At 38.0% G+C, this 19956-nt stretch overlaps 2 protein-coding genes across 4 annotated transcripts in view; both read right to left on the bottom strand.

Annotated features, from left to right (window-relative positions):
• LOC107693758 (gastrula zinc finger protein XlCGF8.2DB-like) overlaps window positions 1–10611 on the bottom strand; it is a 14479-nt gene extending 3868 nt beyond the window's left edge. The window contains exon 1 of one of the 2 annotated variants that reach the window (XM_016493271.1): window positions 10562–10611. In XM_016493271.1, coding sequence (XP_016348757.1) covers window positions 10562–10568 — 7 coding nt within the window. In that variant the 5' untranslated portion in view covers window positions 10569–10611. Of the gene's footprint in view, window positions 1–7883; window positions 8031–10561 lie in introns of those variants that run through there. The other variant, XM_016493272.1, reaches the window with a different exon arrangement.
• A 3557-nt stretch (window positions 10612–14168) lies between these two features.
• LOC107693759 (secretagogin-like) overlaps window positions 14169–19956 on the bottom strand; it is a 10629-nt gene continuing 4841 nt past the window's right edge. For both annotated transcript variants that reach the window (XM_016493273.1, XM_016493274.1), the window contains 5 exons: window positions 16782–16837; window positions 15700–15745; window positions 15536–15595; window positions 15014–15082; window positions 14169–14632 (listed from right to left, as the gene is read on the bottom strand). In XM_016493273.1, the coding sequence (XP_016348759.1) occupies window positions 14495–14632; window positions 15014–15082; window positions 15536–15595; window positions 15700–15745; window positions 16782–16837 (369 nt within the window). In that variant the 3' untranslated portion in view covers window positions 14169–14494. The remainder of the gene's footprint in view (window positions 14633–15013; window positions 15083–15535; window positions 15596–15699; window positions 15746–16781; window positions 16838–19956) is intronic.

Below are 19956 nucleotides of genomic sequence, written 5' to 3' on the forward strand. Positions count from 1 at the left end.
GGACAAGACAAAGGAGATGATAGTGGACTTGAGGAAAAAGAGGAAAACTCACCAGCCACTGTTTATCCGAGAGCTTGAAGTGGAGAGGGTGAGCAGCTTTAAATACCTGGGGGTCCACATCAGCGAGGACCTCACCTGGACACTCAACACCACCCAGCTGGTTAAGAAGGCACAACAGCGGCTGTACTTCCTGAGGAGGCTGAGGAAGTTTGGCATGTCACCTAAGATCCTCAACAACTTCTACAGCTGTGTAGTTGAGAGCGTCTTGACCAGCTGCATCACTGCATGGTATGGCAGCACTACAGTGAGGGACCGCAAACGTCTGCAGAGAGTGGTGAAGACTGCTGAGAAGATCATCAGGACTCCACTGCCCTCTCTGCAGGCCATTTACCATCGCAGAGTCCACAGAAGAGCTGCATCCATCATTAAAGACCCCACCCACCCCCAACACAGACTGTTCACACTCCTACCCTCAGGACGGAGGTACAGGAGTGTAAATTGCAGGACTTCCAGATTAAGGAACTCCTTCTTCCCCTCAGCTATTAGACTCTTAAACAGGTAGCTAGCTAGTGGACTTATCTATCTCAGAGAACAGTCGGACCAAATTGTTTCATCTCATTTGAACATTTGTAATGTTATTGCTGTTATTACTACCATTGTATATTTGTTAATATTACTCATGTAGCCTCATCTCAATTTGCACATCTGTTACTGTTACTGCTGCTATTGTTATCATGTAGTTGCACTCAATTTGCACGTTACTGCACTATTGTTTTTTTTTTTCACACAAGTAAATACTGTACATTCACATATGTAGATACCATATACATAGTCTATATTTCTATTTTCACATTCTATATTTCTACTCTATACTCGCATATATAGATACACATAGTCTATATTTCTATTTTTTCATAGTCTATATTCCTACTACTGCAGCATAGTTTTTATTATTATGTTTCTTACATTGTATGTATGTATGTGTGTATAGTTTGTGTATGTGTGTGTATAGCTTTGCACTGTCTTGGCATTCATTGTGGACAGCAAAGTAAGAATTTCATTGCTCAGGGAAACTTGTTTTCCTCACTGGGCATATGACAATAAACGCTTTAAATCCTTGAATTGTAATTAGGAATCTATGTCACTGAGAGTCTATGTCAGCCATTTTACGTGGACCTCACGGTCACAAACTCACCAGTCTGACCATTAGCTAGGGCTGAACGATTTTGGAAAATAATCTAATTGCGATTTTTTTTAACCAATATTGCGATTGCGATTTAATATGCAATTATTTTTTTAAAGCTTTATGTTCTGTATTATTCAACAAAGACAAATTATAAATCATTGTATAGTATGCCCAACACACTATTAGATAGATTAAACATAAATGTACTTTTCTGTAGGCCAGGCCTATATGTTACGATGAAATTAGGTGATGCATGAATTGATATGAATGACAGTATATTGACTGTTTTGAACAGTCTTGTTGAACTTCCAACCTTGTAAGCATGTAATAATTATGACAACATAAAGCAAATAACAAATAAGCACAAATAAGCCTGGTGTAAACATTAATATGAAAGTCAGTAATAAATCACACAAACTAAAGTAGATTGCAAAAATATAAAAACAAAACTGTTGCTTTACCACACTACTTTATGTAATTCAAAGTCACTGTAATAAACATAGGTAAAAATGTGGACTCACTTTTTAAACACTGTCTGTTAACTTCAGACCAGTGGTTCTCAAACTTTTATGGTCGCGCCCCCCTTTAAACCTATAAAAAAATCTGCCCCTCCCCCTTTCCCGAATCCCCATTCCACCTCAGACTACCAAATAATTTCACTAAACATTGATAAATTAATGCTTTTTTTAATGCTGAAAAAAAAAACACCTGCATCACTTGAAACATTGAAAAATAGCATAGCACAGGCTTTCCTCCTCACCAACGTCATTAAACACTGTGTCTACACCGGACGCGAGCGGCAAAATACAGTAGAATCATTATAATCAGTGAAGCTGTCTACACTGGATGCGGCGCGACTATAGACTGTATAGGGCGCGACACGACAAAACCCGACATTAAACTGATGACTTGATCTATTTATGACGCGACACGACAAAACCCGACATTAAACTGATGCCTTGTTCTATTTATGACGTACTGACACAAAGTTAAAATGATTTGCAACGGTCGCTTTGTCGCATCCAGTGTAGAGCTGTTGCGGAGTGATGCAACAACTGTAGCGTCCGGTATAGACACGGTGAGTGAAGCCGAGAGCAAGATATGCCTCGTCATATTTTCTGCATTTAGCTTTTAAATTACCAGCACCTGCCTGGTTCTGTGTGACTTCATCTATGGCTTTTCTCTTCCCTTTCACAAATCGATCCCATTCTAAGTTACGTCCTTTGGCTGTTTACGGTTTTATTTCTTTTCTTTTTCTGCTGATGGCCCGCGCTCGACTTGAAGCAGCGCTGCTTAGACCGATCGGTGTGTGTCATCAAAGTACTGCGAGAGCTATAAGAGAGTGCGGACGTCTCCTTATGCTTTCTTTCAACGTACTTTGATGTCATACACCGATCGATCTTCAAGTCGAACACACCTCTTTACTCTCGCTTGTCACATGACCAAGTGTAATCGCAGCCTCTGCGATTGAAAAATTACGTTTTTTTCATATCGCGATATTATCGCAAATGCAACTAATCGTTCAGCCCTACCATTAGCCAGAGGTTATGATGACTAATATTATTTAATAGTCACTTATGATAGTTATAGAACTACGTACAACTTGAATAAAGCTGAGACAATGACCAGCGGTTATGACTAGTACTATGACTAGCCCACCATAGTTAAAGCAACTGCATAAAACTGAACTAAAGTCAAGCTGTTAGTCAGAAATCTAGCATCCCACCTGATGTGCCCCATGCTCCATCTAACCTGAGATCTAGTATGCACTTAACCCTGGACGCAGATTTGCGGAAACAAATGCCTTCACTTAATCCACGTGAGAAAATAATTTAGTATAATTTAGTGATTTAGTAAGTCGGAATAATATCAAATGTGACAATTTATTATTAGTCAGGTAAAATGTATTATGTCAATTACATAGTAAATTCAAAGATAATCAATCCAAAACTTGAACAACCATCAATCACTTAATTAACCCTCGCATTGAGTTCCTCAATGAGGTTAAAATTATATTAAATGCACCAGTTCAGCTGGAGGTACTTGCATTGCCTGTGTAAGGGGTTCCCTTTGTGTTGTAGTTGCAGAGAAGGGGTCTCCCAAGATTGCTGATTGGCTGGAAGTTCAGTAGTCATTGAAGTGATGGGAAGCCAATGGTTGGGCGTTGGCTGAAGATGCTGAGTCTGTGGGCTGGTTGAATTTTGGAGACGGGCACAGGTCGAACTCGGAGACACGGCGTTAGGCAAAACTTAACTCAGAACACGAAACTCTCAACGGAAAGAAAAGAAACTAAAGTAAAAGAATAGAAGTAAAGTTTGACGAGACTAGATGGTTTTCTTCTCATCGTGGCTAAGTAGCAGCGGGCGTGCAGGTCTAAGCATGCTGGAACGGCGCTCGAAGAACGCAAAAGCAATGACTTGAACCATAACTAAAAAGCATGACTAAAAGCGAAAAGCTAAACAGCAAAGTTTGATGGTGTCCTGAGTATTTAAACCGGGCTGTTTGACACACCCCCAGAGAAGAATAAGGATGATAGGAACTGTGAGAAAAAACAAGCCAGAGCTCCTAAGTGCTTTGGTCACAAGAAGAAACAGGACTCGTTTTTCATCTTTGTTTGCATTCATCGAGACACACACCATCGAGTCCTATATGCCCAAAAAAGAACAAGAACGTGATTCTTATGAGCACCGCACACAAGGATGCAGCAGTAAGTGAACGGGAGGACAGAAAGCCAAAAATTATTTTGGACTACAACACTACCAAAGGTGGAGTGGACAATCTGGACAAGGTATGTGCTACTTTGTATTTGTTCACTGCTAATAATAATTGTATAATATTTGATAATAACTTCTAGTCTAAGCTAAAGAAATTTTAGTCCATTTACTAAAATGTTGTGAATCTGTGTGTGTGTGTAATATTCCAGATCGTTGCAACATACACATGTGGACGGAAGACAGCTCGCTGGCCCATGGCTCTCTTCTTCAATATAATCTATGTCTCAGCCTACAATTCATTTGTGCTGTGGAGGGAAATCAATCCCACCTGGAGACAGTGGAAAAATTCCAGGAGGAGGAATTTTCTGGAGGAGCTGGGGAAAGCTCTGGTGTACCCCTTCATGAAGAGAAGACAAAGCATTCCTCGCACACCAGTCTCTGTTAGCTTCCTAAAAAAAGTGTAGGATTCCATGGATGAGGAAGGTGGTTCCTCCACGGCTGTTGACTGCAGAGCTGGTCCCTCCATGGCTCGTGCCTCAGCGGCTGGTGCCTCTGCTGCTGGTCCCTCCACGGCTGGTCCCTCCGCTGCTCATGCCCCCATGGCCGGTCCCTCCACGGCTCGTGCCTCAACGGCTGGTCCCTCCACGGCTGTTGCCTCAGTGGCTCGTGCCTCCGCGGCTGGTCCCTCCGTGGCTCATGCCTCAACGGCTGGTCCCTCCACGGCTCGTGCCTCCGCGGCTGGTCCCTCCACGGCTCGTCCATCAACGGCTGGTCCCTCCACGGCTCGTGCCTCCGCGGCTGGTCCCTCCACGGCTCGTCCATCAACGGCTGGTCCCTCCACGGCTCGTGCCTCCGCGGCTGGTCCCTCCACGGCTCGTCCATCAACGGCTGGTCCCTCCACGGCTCGTGCCTCCGCGGCTGGTCCCTCCACGGCTCCCTCTGCTGCTGGTCCCTCCACCGCTGGTGCCTCAGTGGCTGGTGCCTCCGCAGCTGGTCCCTCCGCGGCTCGTGCCTCAACGGTTGGTCCCTCCACGGCTCGTGCCTCAGCGGCTGGTATTATGAATGAATGATGATGCATTTATATACCATCACAGCCGCTCACACGTGTTTTGCGCATGAGCTGCACACGCAGCCCAAAATGAAATAGCTTAATCGATCATCGATAGCTTTAATCGATTGCATCTCTTATAGACAATTAATCGATCATCGATTAATCATTGACATCCCTATCCGTTTAAAAAAATGCCGTTTTTAATAACAGTTATGAAATGTAATAGAATGTAATATAATGTAATGAGTCCATTAAATTTCAAATCTAGCTTTTGTGTTGTTGTTGTTTTTTTTTGTATGTCAGTGTGGCGTGTCTTACGATGTTGATATGTTCCCTGTCTTGCATTGATCATGTGCAATAAAAAATGAAAAATATGCAATAAAAATTTTAAATGACAGTAAAGAAATTAATAATGGTAATAAAGATTATTTCAAATAATTCACATTTCTTATTAACACATAATTCATATATTTCAATCTCTCTGCTCATAGAAAAATAAAAAACACCTCCACACAATTACTGAGCAGCTTATAACAGCTATACAGCATTTTCAGTTATATAACAGATATAAAATAATAATCAGAAATGTTTCTTGAGCAGTAATCAGCATGATTTCTGAAGGTTTATGTGACACTGAAAGGTGGAGTAATGGAGCTTTAACATGACAGGAAAAATACATTTTAAAATATATTCAAATAGAAAGCCCTTCTTTCAAATTGTATATTTACTGCTTTTACTGTATTTTTGATTTTTAAAAATGCAGCCTTGCTGAGCAGAAGATATTTCTTTTAAACCCAATAAAAAAATTGTACCTGCTTTTGAATGGTGGTGTATATATACAGGTGTGCCTTAGGCTGGCCACAATAAAAGGCCACTCTAAAATGTGCAGTTTTATCACACAGCACAATGCCACAGATGTTGCAAGTTTTGAGGGAGCGTGCAATTGGCATGCTGACTGCAGGAATGTCCACCAGAGCTGTTGCCCGTGAATTGAATGTTCATTTCTCTACCATAAGCCATCTCCAAAGGCGTTTCAGAAAATTTCGCAGTACACTACTTTGGTGGAAAAAGAATGAAATCCCTTCTTTTAGCAAGCTTGCCAAGAAACACCTGGGAATCCTTGCATCATCTGTACCCGCAGAAACGATTTTCTCAAAGGCAGGACAGTTAATAAGCCAGAGAAGAAGTGCAATAAAAGGTAGCCTAAATGTGTTATTGTTTCTGAACAAAAACCTCTAAGTCTTAACAGAGTGTCAAGGTTTAAAAGGGGGCTGCAGGGAATATTTCCTTGGACAAAGGAGGGTTTGAGGGTGAGTATTAGAGGCAATAGTAGTTTGTGCTTTTGTTTAGTTATTTGCACTTTACTTCATTTTTTACAAGCAATTGTGTGCACTTTGTTTATATGTCTAATGAAAGGGATACATTTTATTTTGTTATTTTGAAAAAATCACTGAAAGAAAACAAAAGTTAAAAAGTTAAAAAAAAAAAATTTTTTAAACATTTGTTCTCCCGTAATAATTTTGTGCACTGTTTATTTAAAATGTATTTGAAATGTATATTTGTTTAAAATTTATTTGTTTAAAGACAGAGAAGTGGTGCTAAAAGAGCAATTATGTTTTGTTATTATACCATTGTTTCTGAACAAAAACCCCAGACTGAAGGAAAGAAAAATTACATTTTTAAAACATTCATTGTTCTCCAGTAATAATTTTGTGCAAATTTCGTGTTTCCCAATTCAGTTCATTACAGTAATAAAAATATTTATTAATTATTTTGGCTTAAAAGTGTTTAAAATCTGTCCTGGGTTTTAACATACACATTTAATTACAGGTGCTTTAAGAGCACAAACTACAAAATCTTTTAGTGTTTATGAAAATTCGTTCTGATCTAGCATATTAATGATGCATTCACCTAATAAATCATGACACACTGCTCTCCCATACAGGAAAGTACATGTAGGTTCAAATGCATGCTTTTAAAAGTAAAAATATCAGTATCAATATCGGCAATACAGGCCCTGTATTTACTTGGTATTGGACCGATACCAGGGTTGCCAACTTTTAAGTTCAACTTGTTAAGTTCGATCTTGATTCAATATCAATTCATGTGTATACTGTAAATATATAAGGGATAAAAATCGTTTGTTGAATGCTGTTGAATGCCTTTTAAGCATAATTTTAAACTTAAATTCAGTATTTGCTTGCATTCATTGGACCTCATTCATGAAACACGAGCAGAACAAATTTTTGTGTAAAATGTTCGTAAAGCTGTTCTGACGTACATTTTCGGATTCATGAAAGTGTTCGTATTTTCAAAATGTTAGTTGGTGGGAAAGAAATGGACACCTGCTCCCTACCACGTGTAAATGGTGCGTAAAACGTTCTGTGTTCTTTTGGCAAACTGATGACACAGAATTTTGATGTACTGCCATCATAATATTTTACAAGTTCGTTTGCTCTGTTTTTGTTTTTTTGTTGTAGCTGGGAGTTGATAAACTGTTTAGATTTGGGTAAAACGCAACGCTTGTCACTGTCACTTTTTACACAGCCGTCCAATCAATGGAGGAGGGGCAGGACAAATACGAGGCTACACCGACCAATTACCCTACTTGTACAACAACTAAACAACAACAGAGAAGTTACCATTGCTGGTTACTGCATTTTTATATTCAGTAATATTCTTCAAAATGAGATGCTAGTAATGCGTTGCTGCCGTGGATATTCCAAATTATAGCAATCAAAGCGTCTCAGCTGGAAAAACGCTGTGCCACCAAAGCGTCCTCCAGCACCACCAGCTGGCCGTTTTCAGAAGAGCGCCTGACATTTTTCAGCTGGCTAAAAACACTTTGGTGGCCACACGTTATTGAATATTTATTGTTAGGCATATGGCCTATTAGTCTTTTTTGCATTTATGCAATATACTGGAGCCAAACCTGAGAAAGTAGACCAGATTATTCCACTGTGTTCCTGGACACGCAATTTGCATAGCTGTAGTTCATAGGCGGGGATTGTGGTAATTGTGAATGAGCGTGCATGAGTGCCCTATTTACGAATCATTGGAATTCATTAACATACGCATGTTTAACTATCAAATCGGAAGTTTACGAAGCGTTTGTGAATCATATACTGGAGCCAAACCTGAGAAAGTAGACCAGAATATTCCACTGTGTTCCTGGACATGCAATTTGCATAGCTGTAGTTCATAGGCGGGGATTGTGGTAATTGTGAATGAGCCTGCATGAGTGCCCTATTTACGAATCATTGGAATTCATTAACATACGCATGTTTAACTATCAAATCGGACGTTTACGAAGCGTTTGTGAATCTGGAGTAGAGTTTTCGGGAAGGTCCGTTTTACACGCAAATTACTCAGAACTTACTCCTACATTTACGAATGTTTCATGAATGAGGCCCATTGTGTGTAATTATCCGAGTATCATTAAAAAAAGGATGTAAGTTATTAACTTTAAATTTATCAGTGATAAATCTAGTGTTTAATCATGTCTAAAAATGTATTCAAATGAAGAACTTAAAAATAAGTAAGCAGGTATGACCTGCAATATTCTAGATATATTTAGTAAAGAGCCATACAGGTACCTAGTGGGTAAACCATGTCATTACAAATGAATCTTTTTTTTTTTAACCACAAAATTACTCTAATTTGCCTCTTTGCATTGGAATTTAACACCCTTTTCTCTATTTTAACCTTAAGTACTACACTAATTGTCATATAAGTAATAGAAATATTATAAAAATATATTTTTCATCATCCAAGTGGATGCTGCACACTGGTGGTGGTTGAGGAGAAACCCCCCCCCCCACATGATTGTAAAGCGCTTTGGGTGTACAACAATACACAGTAAAGCGCTATATACATGCATCATTCATTCATTCATAGTTTAAGTCATTAGGCTAATGTACCATAATTATTGTACAAATAGTATTTAGTACCAAAAGATCTCCTCAAAATATTAAATAAATATTATTGAACTAAAATATACAGCACTTATTTAACTGAAAAAAGCTGTATGGTCACATTATAAGCAATATCCGAAGGTTAAGAAAACCATATTAATGTTGCCTCTCCATCACTCTCCAGAATAAAATGATACAGTAAATGTCATCGACGTAATAATCAATGCATAATATGCTATAATGTTTATCAAAAATTGCTGCAAATACCTGTATAATAAAGCTGTCGTCTATCCATTCAAATATATTGTCAACGCTGGTCTGTTTGGAGAGCTCCATGAACCACGTGAGATCAAAGCTTGTCGCAACTCTGTTTTTAAATGGCTCTGGCTTTAACTGAAGCGCTATATTTACGCCACATTAAAGTTTTGAAAAACTGAAAAAACTTGAAAGCTGAGACTTGTTTCATATAGCAAGCAGGGTTGCCAATTTGGTGTGAGATTTATTTTGATTTTTTTGGCGTTTTATGCCTTTTATTTAGATAGGACAGTAGGTCGACAGGAAGCGAAGTGGGTGAGAGAGAGAGAGAGAGAGAGGGGAGTGGGATCGGGAAAGGTCCACGAACCGGGACTTGAACTCGGGACGCCCGAAGCGCAAAGGCGCTACATGTCGGCGCGCTGCCCACGAGGCCATCGGTGCCGACTGGCGTGAGATTTACATAGGCAGAGTGAGAGTGTGAGACAGAGCCTGGAAGCGCGTGTCTCACGCCAAATGCATGAGAGTTGGCAACCCTGCCGATACAAAATTTTGCAGTATCACCCACCCCTAGTTTGAAAGCTGCGTCTAAAATCTCGAAATGCTGGTATCGTCACATTTTGAAAATTTCAATACAGACTGGTACTGACATCAGTACTTTTGACAACACTAGTTGAGACAGAACAAGTCTACTAGGTGGTACTGCACATGTGTCGAACTCCTCCATCCATGCTCACCCGCGGTTGAGTATACTTCAAAAGCTGTGCGGACGCGACTGTGAAAAGTGAAGTATACCCGGGCCTCGAGGCAACCCACTCCATGACAACTAAAACCACTTTAATTACAACACTTATTTGACATTCTTCAAACACATTGTTCATTTCCCACAGCTGTTTTTATGTTTTGGGATAGTTTTTCATGAGTCCTTTGTCCTGAACAGTTCAACTGCCTGCTGTTCTTCAGAAAAATCCTCCAAGTCCTGCAAATTCTTTGGTTTTCCAGCATCTTCTGCATATTTAGCCCCTATCCGACAATTACTTATAATTTTGAGATCCATCTCTTCACTCCGAGGAAAAATGAAGGACTCGTTGGTTTGTAAAAGTTATCATTATACAGGTTTGTGTTTGTTGTTCTCGTTGCATTTACACTGCTTTGAGCAGCAGGTGTCGTCAGTGTGCGGTGATTCGAGCGATTCAAAACAGTGAAATCATTTTGCAAAGTATTTGATTCAGCTGATTCAGAGTTTCGAAAAGCTCCGTTAGTCTCATCACTTGCCAGTGACCGAATTGCGCTTTACTCACATAAAATAACGTTAATTTATATTAGATAAAGCATTACAATGTTACATTTCATATTAAGTAGTTAATTTATAATGCTTGTAAAACTATAAAATACACTGACCGGATTGCATTGATTTAAACACATTCAATGTTTACAAACAAACCTTTCATCAGCCGAACCACATCAGATAAAGGAGCTTATGACATCACATCGGCAGAGCAAAATAAAAGTCCCGTTCATACACTGTGTCTAAAACAGGGGTGTCCAAACTCGGTCCTGGAGGGCCGATGTCCTGTAGAGTTTTGCTCCAACTTGCCTGAACACACCTGCCTGGAAGTTTCTAGTATGCCTAGTAAGACCTTGATTAGCTGGTTCAGGTGCGTTTGATTAGGGTTGGAGCTAAACTCTGCAGGACACCGGCCCTCCAGGACCGAGTTTGGGCACCCCTGGTCTAAAACCACCAAGCACATACAAATTACAGACTATAAAAATACATACAAATTGTAAACATATGTAAACAGTATTCAGAGTTAAATTCTTGGTGAAACACACATTTAAATGCATGTGGTGAGCATTTTATTTTTCACTATTGTTTTCCCTAAATTTTTGTTTGATGTATTTTTCTATTGTATAAACTTTTCTTTTTCTTTTACTATTATACAATAAACAATGTTTGTCAAATTAAGTCTTTATCAGATGTCAAACTATTTTACAAAATAAAAAAAGGAACATTTAATAGGTATGCTGCAATGTGTTATTCTTAATTGTGCTCAATTAATTGTGATTGTTTGTGTAAGAACCTCGAACTATGAGTGTCCACCTGAACAGCATCAAACAAACTTAAGTGTTTTGATTCACTTTCAATTCACTTTACAAATTTAAATTGTACTTAAGTATAAAAAGTAGAAGTGTGCTACCAAAAAAAAAAAATTATAATAAATTGAAAAATAAATGGCATGAAATGTTTTATCAGACAGAGATAAAAAGTTTTAGTTAAAGGGAGAAAACAACATAACACAATGGCTGCAGGTCAAAAACATGACCTTCCGGCCATCTGATATGTTTATGACTTTAATTTTCAGATTAACTTAAAACAAAGAAGATGCTTCAAAAACTACACGATGTGAACATGATGGTAACCCATGTTGTGCGTGTATTTATATATATATATATATATATGTGTGTGTGTGTGTTTATACTGTGTGTATATACAGTATATAGTGCCCATTTCTAAAATGTAAAAAAAATGTAGTTTTTATCAAATTAAATAATTAACTATTATTTTTATTTTAGTATTAACTTTTTTTTGCATCACCCGAAAGCAGACGCATACCAATTGTACATGAAGAGATGCAACGGTTAATTAAAGTTTATACAAATTTTAAATAAATTACAAAAATTTATATATATATATATAAAATGTAAAAATGAGATCACTTCAAATGCATCTAAAGCCTTGTTTCCACCGAGCGGTATGGTACAGTACAGTATGATTCGGGACAGTACACCCTGATCCGGTTTGTGTTTCCACCTCCAACAGTCCCCTCACTTGATAGGCGTGGTGTATGCTGGAAAGTAGCGATCGACATAATACTCACACGGAGAAGAAAGCGTGTGTGTGAAAATATAAAATTCTAAAATACACTTTTATATTTTTTGTGTTTGCGCACTCTGTTGTAAACAAGCCCAACACGCATGAGCAGCATGGCAGAACGAGTGAAGGAGACGCTTCATTCTCCTTGTAGCACATGCAAGTGATGATTCTCTGTCAACCAATCAGCATTCTGCAGTGAGTCTAGCTCCACCCATTTGGTACCAGACTACTGTGCTAGTTACCCCAAAGGAAGGGTCCCAAAAAAGTATGGTACGATTCGCTGTTTTGGTACCATTCACAACTTCTGACAATGGAAACGGAAATAATTGCGTACCATACTTTACTGTACTAGACCGTGTCACTTGGTGGAAACGAGCCATAAACTCTTCATGTGCTCACGTTCATGACCGTTACTAACATCTTGAACATAAACTACAAATCAAATGCACATTGATGGATCTTCTTCCATCTTTTCTCCAATATGTATTCAAATGTATATTTCTGCAAGCACATGTAACTGTATCTAACCATTCCATTCAAGAAGACAAACAGGTCGCCCACCAGTGCACAGATATGCGGGGTTGGCAGGTATTGATTTCATACTCTCTGATCAACGGTAGCTTATTTAGTTTATAAATTGAAGTATATGTACAAAAACCTGGTAATGTCACACTTTGTAGTAGTGGTATTGCGTTCTTCCTATCCGACGCTCTTCTTCTGTGTACTCTGAGTGAGAAGCCGCTTCAGACGATTCAGACTTGTTTGATCAAGTCGTAATATAGAATCGACTCAAAAGAGTGATTCATTCACGAATGGAGCATTGTTCATGTCCCACCAAAAAAGAGACCGCACATTTGGAATAATCTACACATTTCTAAAAGTGTATTGTATTCAAATGAAGTAACACGAGGAAGGGCATGGCCTCAAAATTAAAGGTGAATGATGCAAAATAAAGCCAGCAGGGGTCAATCATAATTCATAACATAAATAAAACAAGTTAATTTTGCTGAAATGCATTATACATGGAAGTTATGACGCTATATTGATTGTTTATGTAGCTATGGGTGTTGCGCAGTGATACACAGACCTGTTGGGTGAAGTGGTCATAGCCATGATTTATCGTGAATAAAACACAGCTGTTGACCAATCAGAATCAAGGATTGGAACTAACCATCTTATATAATACTGATTAAAATTTAATCTACAACAGTTGATTAATCCTGCTTCTGAAGGGCCACTGTACCTCAGGATTGGAAACCTCTGCAAATTAAAATGTTACAATAACACATATGCAACAACAAATGGATAAAAAAAAAAAGAATAAGCTGAACAACTAAACTTTAAATATAACCACCTTTAAAGCTTTTTATTGTCTAATTTTTCTCAAAAATGTTTGCAGTAGAAAGAGTCATCCAAGACACCATGCTCCTCTGAACAAAAATGTGATTTTATTCCTTATAAAATGTCGATTAAACATATCTATTATAAAATAATCAGTGAATGTTAATGTATTTGAGGAATGTTAGAAGAATTAATGAATGATAAAGGTAGTTTTTAAAGAGTTTCTGCTAATGAGCTGATGAGTGAATCAGGTGTGTTTGACGAGGCACACATACAAAATGTACAGTGCTGGTTTGAAAACCCCTGATCTAACACATTCAGTGAGCCAGAAATGTCTTACAAGAAAACTAACATATGTTTTAAAGTTTTATTCTTTGCATAATCCCTGTTAACTGCAGTAAGAAATCAAACTGCCATATTTTGGTCTTTGTCACTTAAAACTGTGTTAAACATGAACATACATAGGGGAAAGAAATAAAAGACAAATACTTATTTGCATGCACAACAACAAAACAAAGCATTTGAGCATCTGTTTGCCAATGGCATGACTGTAAAATAAACAGCAGCAATGAATATAAATAACCCAGAGTCATAAGGATACACTAACAGTATTGTGCTACACACCAGACATGGCTTTTACAAAGTGACAGCTGGTGTGTGTGTGTGTGTGTGTGTTCATAGGCAGTATGTTCAGAACATTCTGTTCATCTATTAGAACATTTTAATTTGACTAATTAGAATAACAAAGTACTGCATAATGTTTTTTTTTTCGTGAATAAACTGACCATTTTCTTAAAAATGAACCAAAAACATTTTTAAACATTTGTGAGAGAGCGGTTTATTTATTGATTTATTTATTGTAAAAAGGCAAGACATGAAACTAAATCCTTTAATGTCCTTCATGAGGAGCAGATGCACTGCATTATATATTCAAGTCACCACTATTTTGGCTATACATGTTTACCAGATATAACTTTTATTGTTGCAAAAGTAGAGCATTAAAGTTATTACATTTCCATAAATGATCAATTCAGAATAACTTTTTAAATAACAGAATCATTTTTTAAAACAGAGAAACAAGCAATTCACAAATAATACGTCATGTTTTCACCTTCCACATTCAGCTTTAAAATGTAGTAACTGATAGTAAAATTGAGAACTTCAATGTGCATGTGATTTAAGCTTTACTCCCAAACACAGGGCCAGCTCACTCTTCTGAATCTTCCCGTCTTTATTCACATCACAGTGGCGCAGCAGAACCTTGCGCAATTTATCCAGATCAACTCCTCTGATACTGGGCTGAGAGAAAGAAGAAAGTGGTGGAATACAGAGTGAAAACAGGCAGAAATCTACGTAGAAAGATCGAGAGAGTGTCACAAATAGTTGCTACTAGTGGCAATTATTAGTAGTATTATACTAATATTATAGCAGGCTTTTAAATTTCCAATAAATAAATAATTGCATTTATATCCAGATCCCAAACTATTTAAGCCTAAGTTACACGCTAATGTTTAATACGGAAGGTTATGGACCCAAATAACCTAAAACAACAAAGCAAAATGTATGAGTTATAGCAGTAGTGATGTTTTCTTAGAATGTTTCACAGACATGTACGTTTAGGTTTGTTATAAAATTGGTAACTTGTTTACTTGTGATGTTTATTACTGTTTAATCACTTACCCTGACGAGCTCCGTCATGTCTTTGACAAAACCGTCCACCTCTGGTCCTTCAAGTGCTCCAGTCTTACTCTAAAAAGAGAGCCAACTATTAAAGAGCTGGATCTTCTTTAGCAGTGCTTTGTGTTTGTTATTGTGTCCAAATACCACATTTGAAATTTATCATGATAGTTAGTATTTAATGCACACAACAACAAACAATATAATGCTAATGAAATCATAATTCATCAGTCCACAAAAAGTAATTCAAAGTGAACTTTCGTTTAACACTGTAGACTTATCCATGGGGTTAGCTGGTTACTTAGCATGTCTAGCTAGCCACTAATGCTATGAGCAGTTCTTGCAAGCAACATATAAATTGCAAATATTGTAGACCAGTAGTTTAAAATTGTGCCATCAGCCAATCAGTGTTATTGTCATGTTAGGACACAATAAAACATGGCATTTACAGTTCAGGTGATTTAAAATCATGCACAGGACATGTTTGTATTAACAGTACTGTAGAAAGGTTAAAAACATTCTTACAATATCATAATGTGCAAAGATCTTCTCAAAGTCTCTCTTTCTCTCCTCTTGACTGCTGGCCTGAAGAGGGCAGGAAATGGAGACGGTATCATGCACTGGTTTGCAGCAAATTATTACATTTAGGAGTCACAAAATATGAAATGAATTTGACATAAAGTACTAACATCCATTTTGAACTGCAACAAGAAGTTGTCTTGCAGAGCCAGAATTCTAGAGAGGAAATACAGTTTCATACTCGTTGAACTCCACAACACTGACACTTTTATCGAGGTGAGTTTGATCAACATTGAACTGACTCGAGCTGAATAACGACACTATTGACTTCTGTAGGGCTGCTTCTAACTCCATAATTGATGATCTTTGTATTGAAGAACTTTAACATTATTTTCCTGTTTATTACTGTGAAGCGGCTTTGAGACAATCTGTCCTGAATAAAGCGCTATATAAATAAAGGTGACTCGACTTGATAATGTGTACTTCACTGCCATTGGCAGCTGCTCCCAAATGTCACTGCTCATTTGCATAAAGTTCATCTTTCTCAAATTAGTTGCGTCTCTTGACATGACCACATGGTAAATTTCACTTGTTTTGCCTGAAGTGAGTTTTTGAACCATACAATAGTAAAACACTTTAATTTGTTGTGGTAATTCTATAGTTGCTGTGGTAATTTAACATATATAATAATATAAACAAATTAACCAATACTGTACTAAGTTTTCTACAACTATAGGGTGTATTATACTACAATACACTACAGTTTACTGTAAAAATCTATTTTAGAAATTGACTGAGTGTGAAAATTATAGCAAGTATTGGTATTATTAAACACTAAAGTATACTACAGTATTTATTACAGTTTATAAGTTAACTACAGTTAATACTACAGTATGCTGTAACATTCATTAACAAAGTGTTGTAAATACTATAATATATACAGAATAATACACTTTACTATAGTATGGTTCAAAAACACTATAGTATTTACCATAAATTACTATAGTATTTTTTCATGTGGGTTGGAAAGCTCTACTTAGGCAGTGACTCCATACATCTTACAAATGTTTTATAAGACAGCATAATTATACTTTTTGGATTAGTCTCTTAAAAATGTGTTAATGAGTGTAACAGTGTGTTTGCTTCTGTCTTTCAACAACACAAACATTCACACAAAGAGCCATTCTAACCCTCAAGGCCTAAACAGCTCAACAAGCACTGAACAAAAACACGATTGTTAAACACACATCACCTGGCTAGATCATTAAGATCCAGTCTTCCATCTTTGTTTTTGTCAAAAATGCTCATCTGCAAGACACAAAAAAACCCCCAAAGTATTCATGATTAGAAAAATAATGAGCATTTTCCAAACAATATCAACTCTAAGAATAACAATACTTGCTATCATTTTCACACTCACTGTCAATTTCTAAAATAGATTTTTACATTTTTATTTCTGTACAATTAAGTGCACAATTAGCTGTTTAAACACCAATGTGGTGTACAACATATGCTCTAGGGCAGGGGTTCTCAAAGTCTACATTCAAAGGTCCAAATCTAATTTTCATCAGTGTCAAAGGTCCGGACCGGAACAATTGGTTATTACAAAACTTGTTTTTAATAAACATAGGCTACATAACATGCATAGCAAATAAACCATACATTTTTTGAAAAAAATAAAGTGCCCTTTGCATTCAAAATACATTAATAGCAAGTGCAAAAGTGGCAAAACAATTCATTTAAGTGTCAGCAATAGAGGTCGGCCGATAAGGGTTTTTCTCTGGCCGATGCCCATTTTTACAAATCAGGGCGGCCGATATATGATGCTGACTTTTTTGGCCGATATGTTCTCTTGAAATACGAAATGGAGGCGGGTCCGGACTGAATTCCCTCCGGGTCCGGATCCGGACCGGAGTCCGGACTTTGAGAAGCACTGCTCTAGGGATATCAGTAGCCTGTAAAAAACCTATCATGGGGGCCACCATTTGAAAACGCATGAGCAGCCAAACACTACTCACTTTCACTAACACTGACAATTTCACTTGCTGTGCTAATGGAAAAAAACCAGACTCCTGAGTTCAGGTCAAAGGAAGGTTAATGCATGGGCGATCAGCTGCACTTTGCTGATGGCTGATGTAAACAGTGCTATCACTCCCTAATTGACCTATATGCCCAGCATTTTAAAAAAGCAGTGGTTTTTATGTGAGCTGAGACTGACACAATAGCCCAAGAATGACTTACATAGACAAACAATTACAAATAGTGTATATGAAAAGCAAAAATTATCTCTTCTTCGGACAGATTAACAAAAGTTGTAAAAAATAGTTGACACGAATCAAGGAACGTGGTATATAGCACTGGCCTTTCAGACATATTTACTGAGGTGAATCATTATGGAACATGCTGATTATGTACTGCCTTTGCATTGCTCCAGTATAAAACAACAACAGCATCAACCACAACGTATACAGTAGTAGGAATATTAAATGTCAAGATGTAACCATACAGAGGTGCGTCATTTGAGAAGTTTAGGTATATACGAATAATTAATAAATGGTGAAGAACTAAAAGCACAATATGTAAGTTTTTTTTTTATTAAAATATCCAAAAACCACTAGAACGGTGTTATATATTTTGCTGACTTGTGCACTTACATTATCCCAAATGTTTCGAAGAATGTTTAAATCCAGAGAAAGAAGCAATTTTAACTAGTGACACGGACCGTGTCCATAGTGTCATTGTGATGCCTGCCAATGACGTCATAACCCCTCGATTCCGGTTTTGTTTTGTAGAAAACATGGAAACACCAAAGACGCTTTAATATGTTGTGCGTTTTAAAGTCGGTATGAAACGGAAGTTGGAAAAAGTTGAAAACGGATTGTCTTTTCTTCTTTGCTGTGACATATATCCGAGTGAAACGGCATCTGAAATGAGAGGGCGGAACTTGATTTCGTCCTTCGGCAATTGATTGGATCGTTTGAAGTTGGGGCGTTGCCAACAGAATGGAGGCAGATCTGAATGCCAGTTTGTAGTTACTTAGTGGTGGGGGATTTCTCTCCACTGGATTCACTGCCGACACCCTAGCATGAATAAATGTTTTTTTTTTTATTGAGGATGACGACGACGATCAACGGCACAAAACATGCCTAAACAGCACGCGTGTGTGCGTGAGAGAGAGAGCAGAGCGAGAAAGAGAGAGACTGCCTGAATGACTGAGAGCATCCTCCATCAGGTTAAGTCATATTCATGAAAAAAAAATAATAATTAGTTTGCGATGTTCTAAGAGTAATGTTGTCGTACCCTAATATCTTTTCAATGTTTAAGGGTAATGTATTCCCTTATGACTGGTGTCAGTGCTATAAAGTGAAGCATCAGCCTCAGCTTCAGCTTTTCCCCCTGTCGTTTATTCCAAACTTCACTGATGTCACTGCAGCTGTTGGCAGTTCCAGTCCACTGGATTCACTGCCGACACCCTAGCATGAATAAATGTTTATTTTTATTGAGGATGACGATGACGATCAACGGCACAAAACATGCCTAAACAGTGCACATGCGCGCGTGAGAGAGAGAGACTGAGCGCATCCTCTATCAGGTTAAGTCATATTCATGAAAAAAAAATAATAATTAGTTTGCGATGTTCTAAGAGTAATGGTGTTGTAATATCCTAATATCTTTTCAATGTTTAAGGGTAACGTACTCCCTTATGACTGGTGTCAGTGCTATAAAGTGAAGCATCAGCTTCAGCTTTTCCCCCTGTCGTTTATTCCAAACGTCACTGATGTCACTGCAGCTGCTGGCAGTTCCAGATAGCTCCGCCCTTGCGCCATAGCTCCTGACCGGAAGAGTAGAGGAGTCCTTTTGAGGGGAGGGAGGGTTGTCGTACCCTAATATCTTTTCAATGTTTAAGGGTAATGTATTCCCTTATGACTGGTGTCAGTGCTATAAAGTGAAGCATCAGCCTCAGCTTCAGCTTTTCCCCCTGTCGTTTATTCCAAACTTCACTGATGTCACTGCAGCTGTTGGCAGTTCCAGATAGCTCTGCCCTTGCACCATAGCTCGTGACCGGAAGAGTAGAGGAGTCGTTAGAGCCCTGCACGGGCCTAAAATTTAGGCCCTAGCCCAGCCCTGGCCCGAGACACTCAGGCCCTAGCCAGGCCTGTGTTCGACAAGCTTATCAGAATTACTGGCCTGACCCGAGCGCGTCTTTTTTCCCCTTCTCCCAAAACAGCTTATACTACTGTTTCAGCTATTAAAATAGTTCTGTTTTGTATGTAATAGTAAAGTGATTATATTTCGTTTCATTTTTTTATGAAGTTAATTTAAAAAAATGTTTGGAGCATTTTTTGTTCGTTAAATGTAAGTTTTTGTTTTTTTAAAGTAACGACCAAGCGGCCAGCGGCAGACAGTGAGTTGATCATAGCCTATGT

This window comes from Sinocyclocheilus anshuiensis, unplaced genomic scaffold (genome assembly GCF_001515605.1).
Source record: "Sinocyclocheilus anshuiensis isolate Anshui unplaced genomic scaffold, SAMN03320099.WGS_v1.1 scaffold2200, whole genome shotgun sequence".
In the NCBI taxonomy this organism is placed as follows: Eukaryota; Metazoa; Chordata; class Actinopteri; order Cypriniformes; family Cyprinidae; genus Sinocyclocheilus; species Sinocyclocheilus anshuiensis.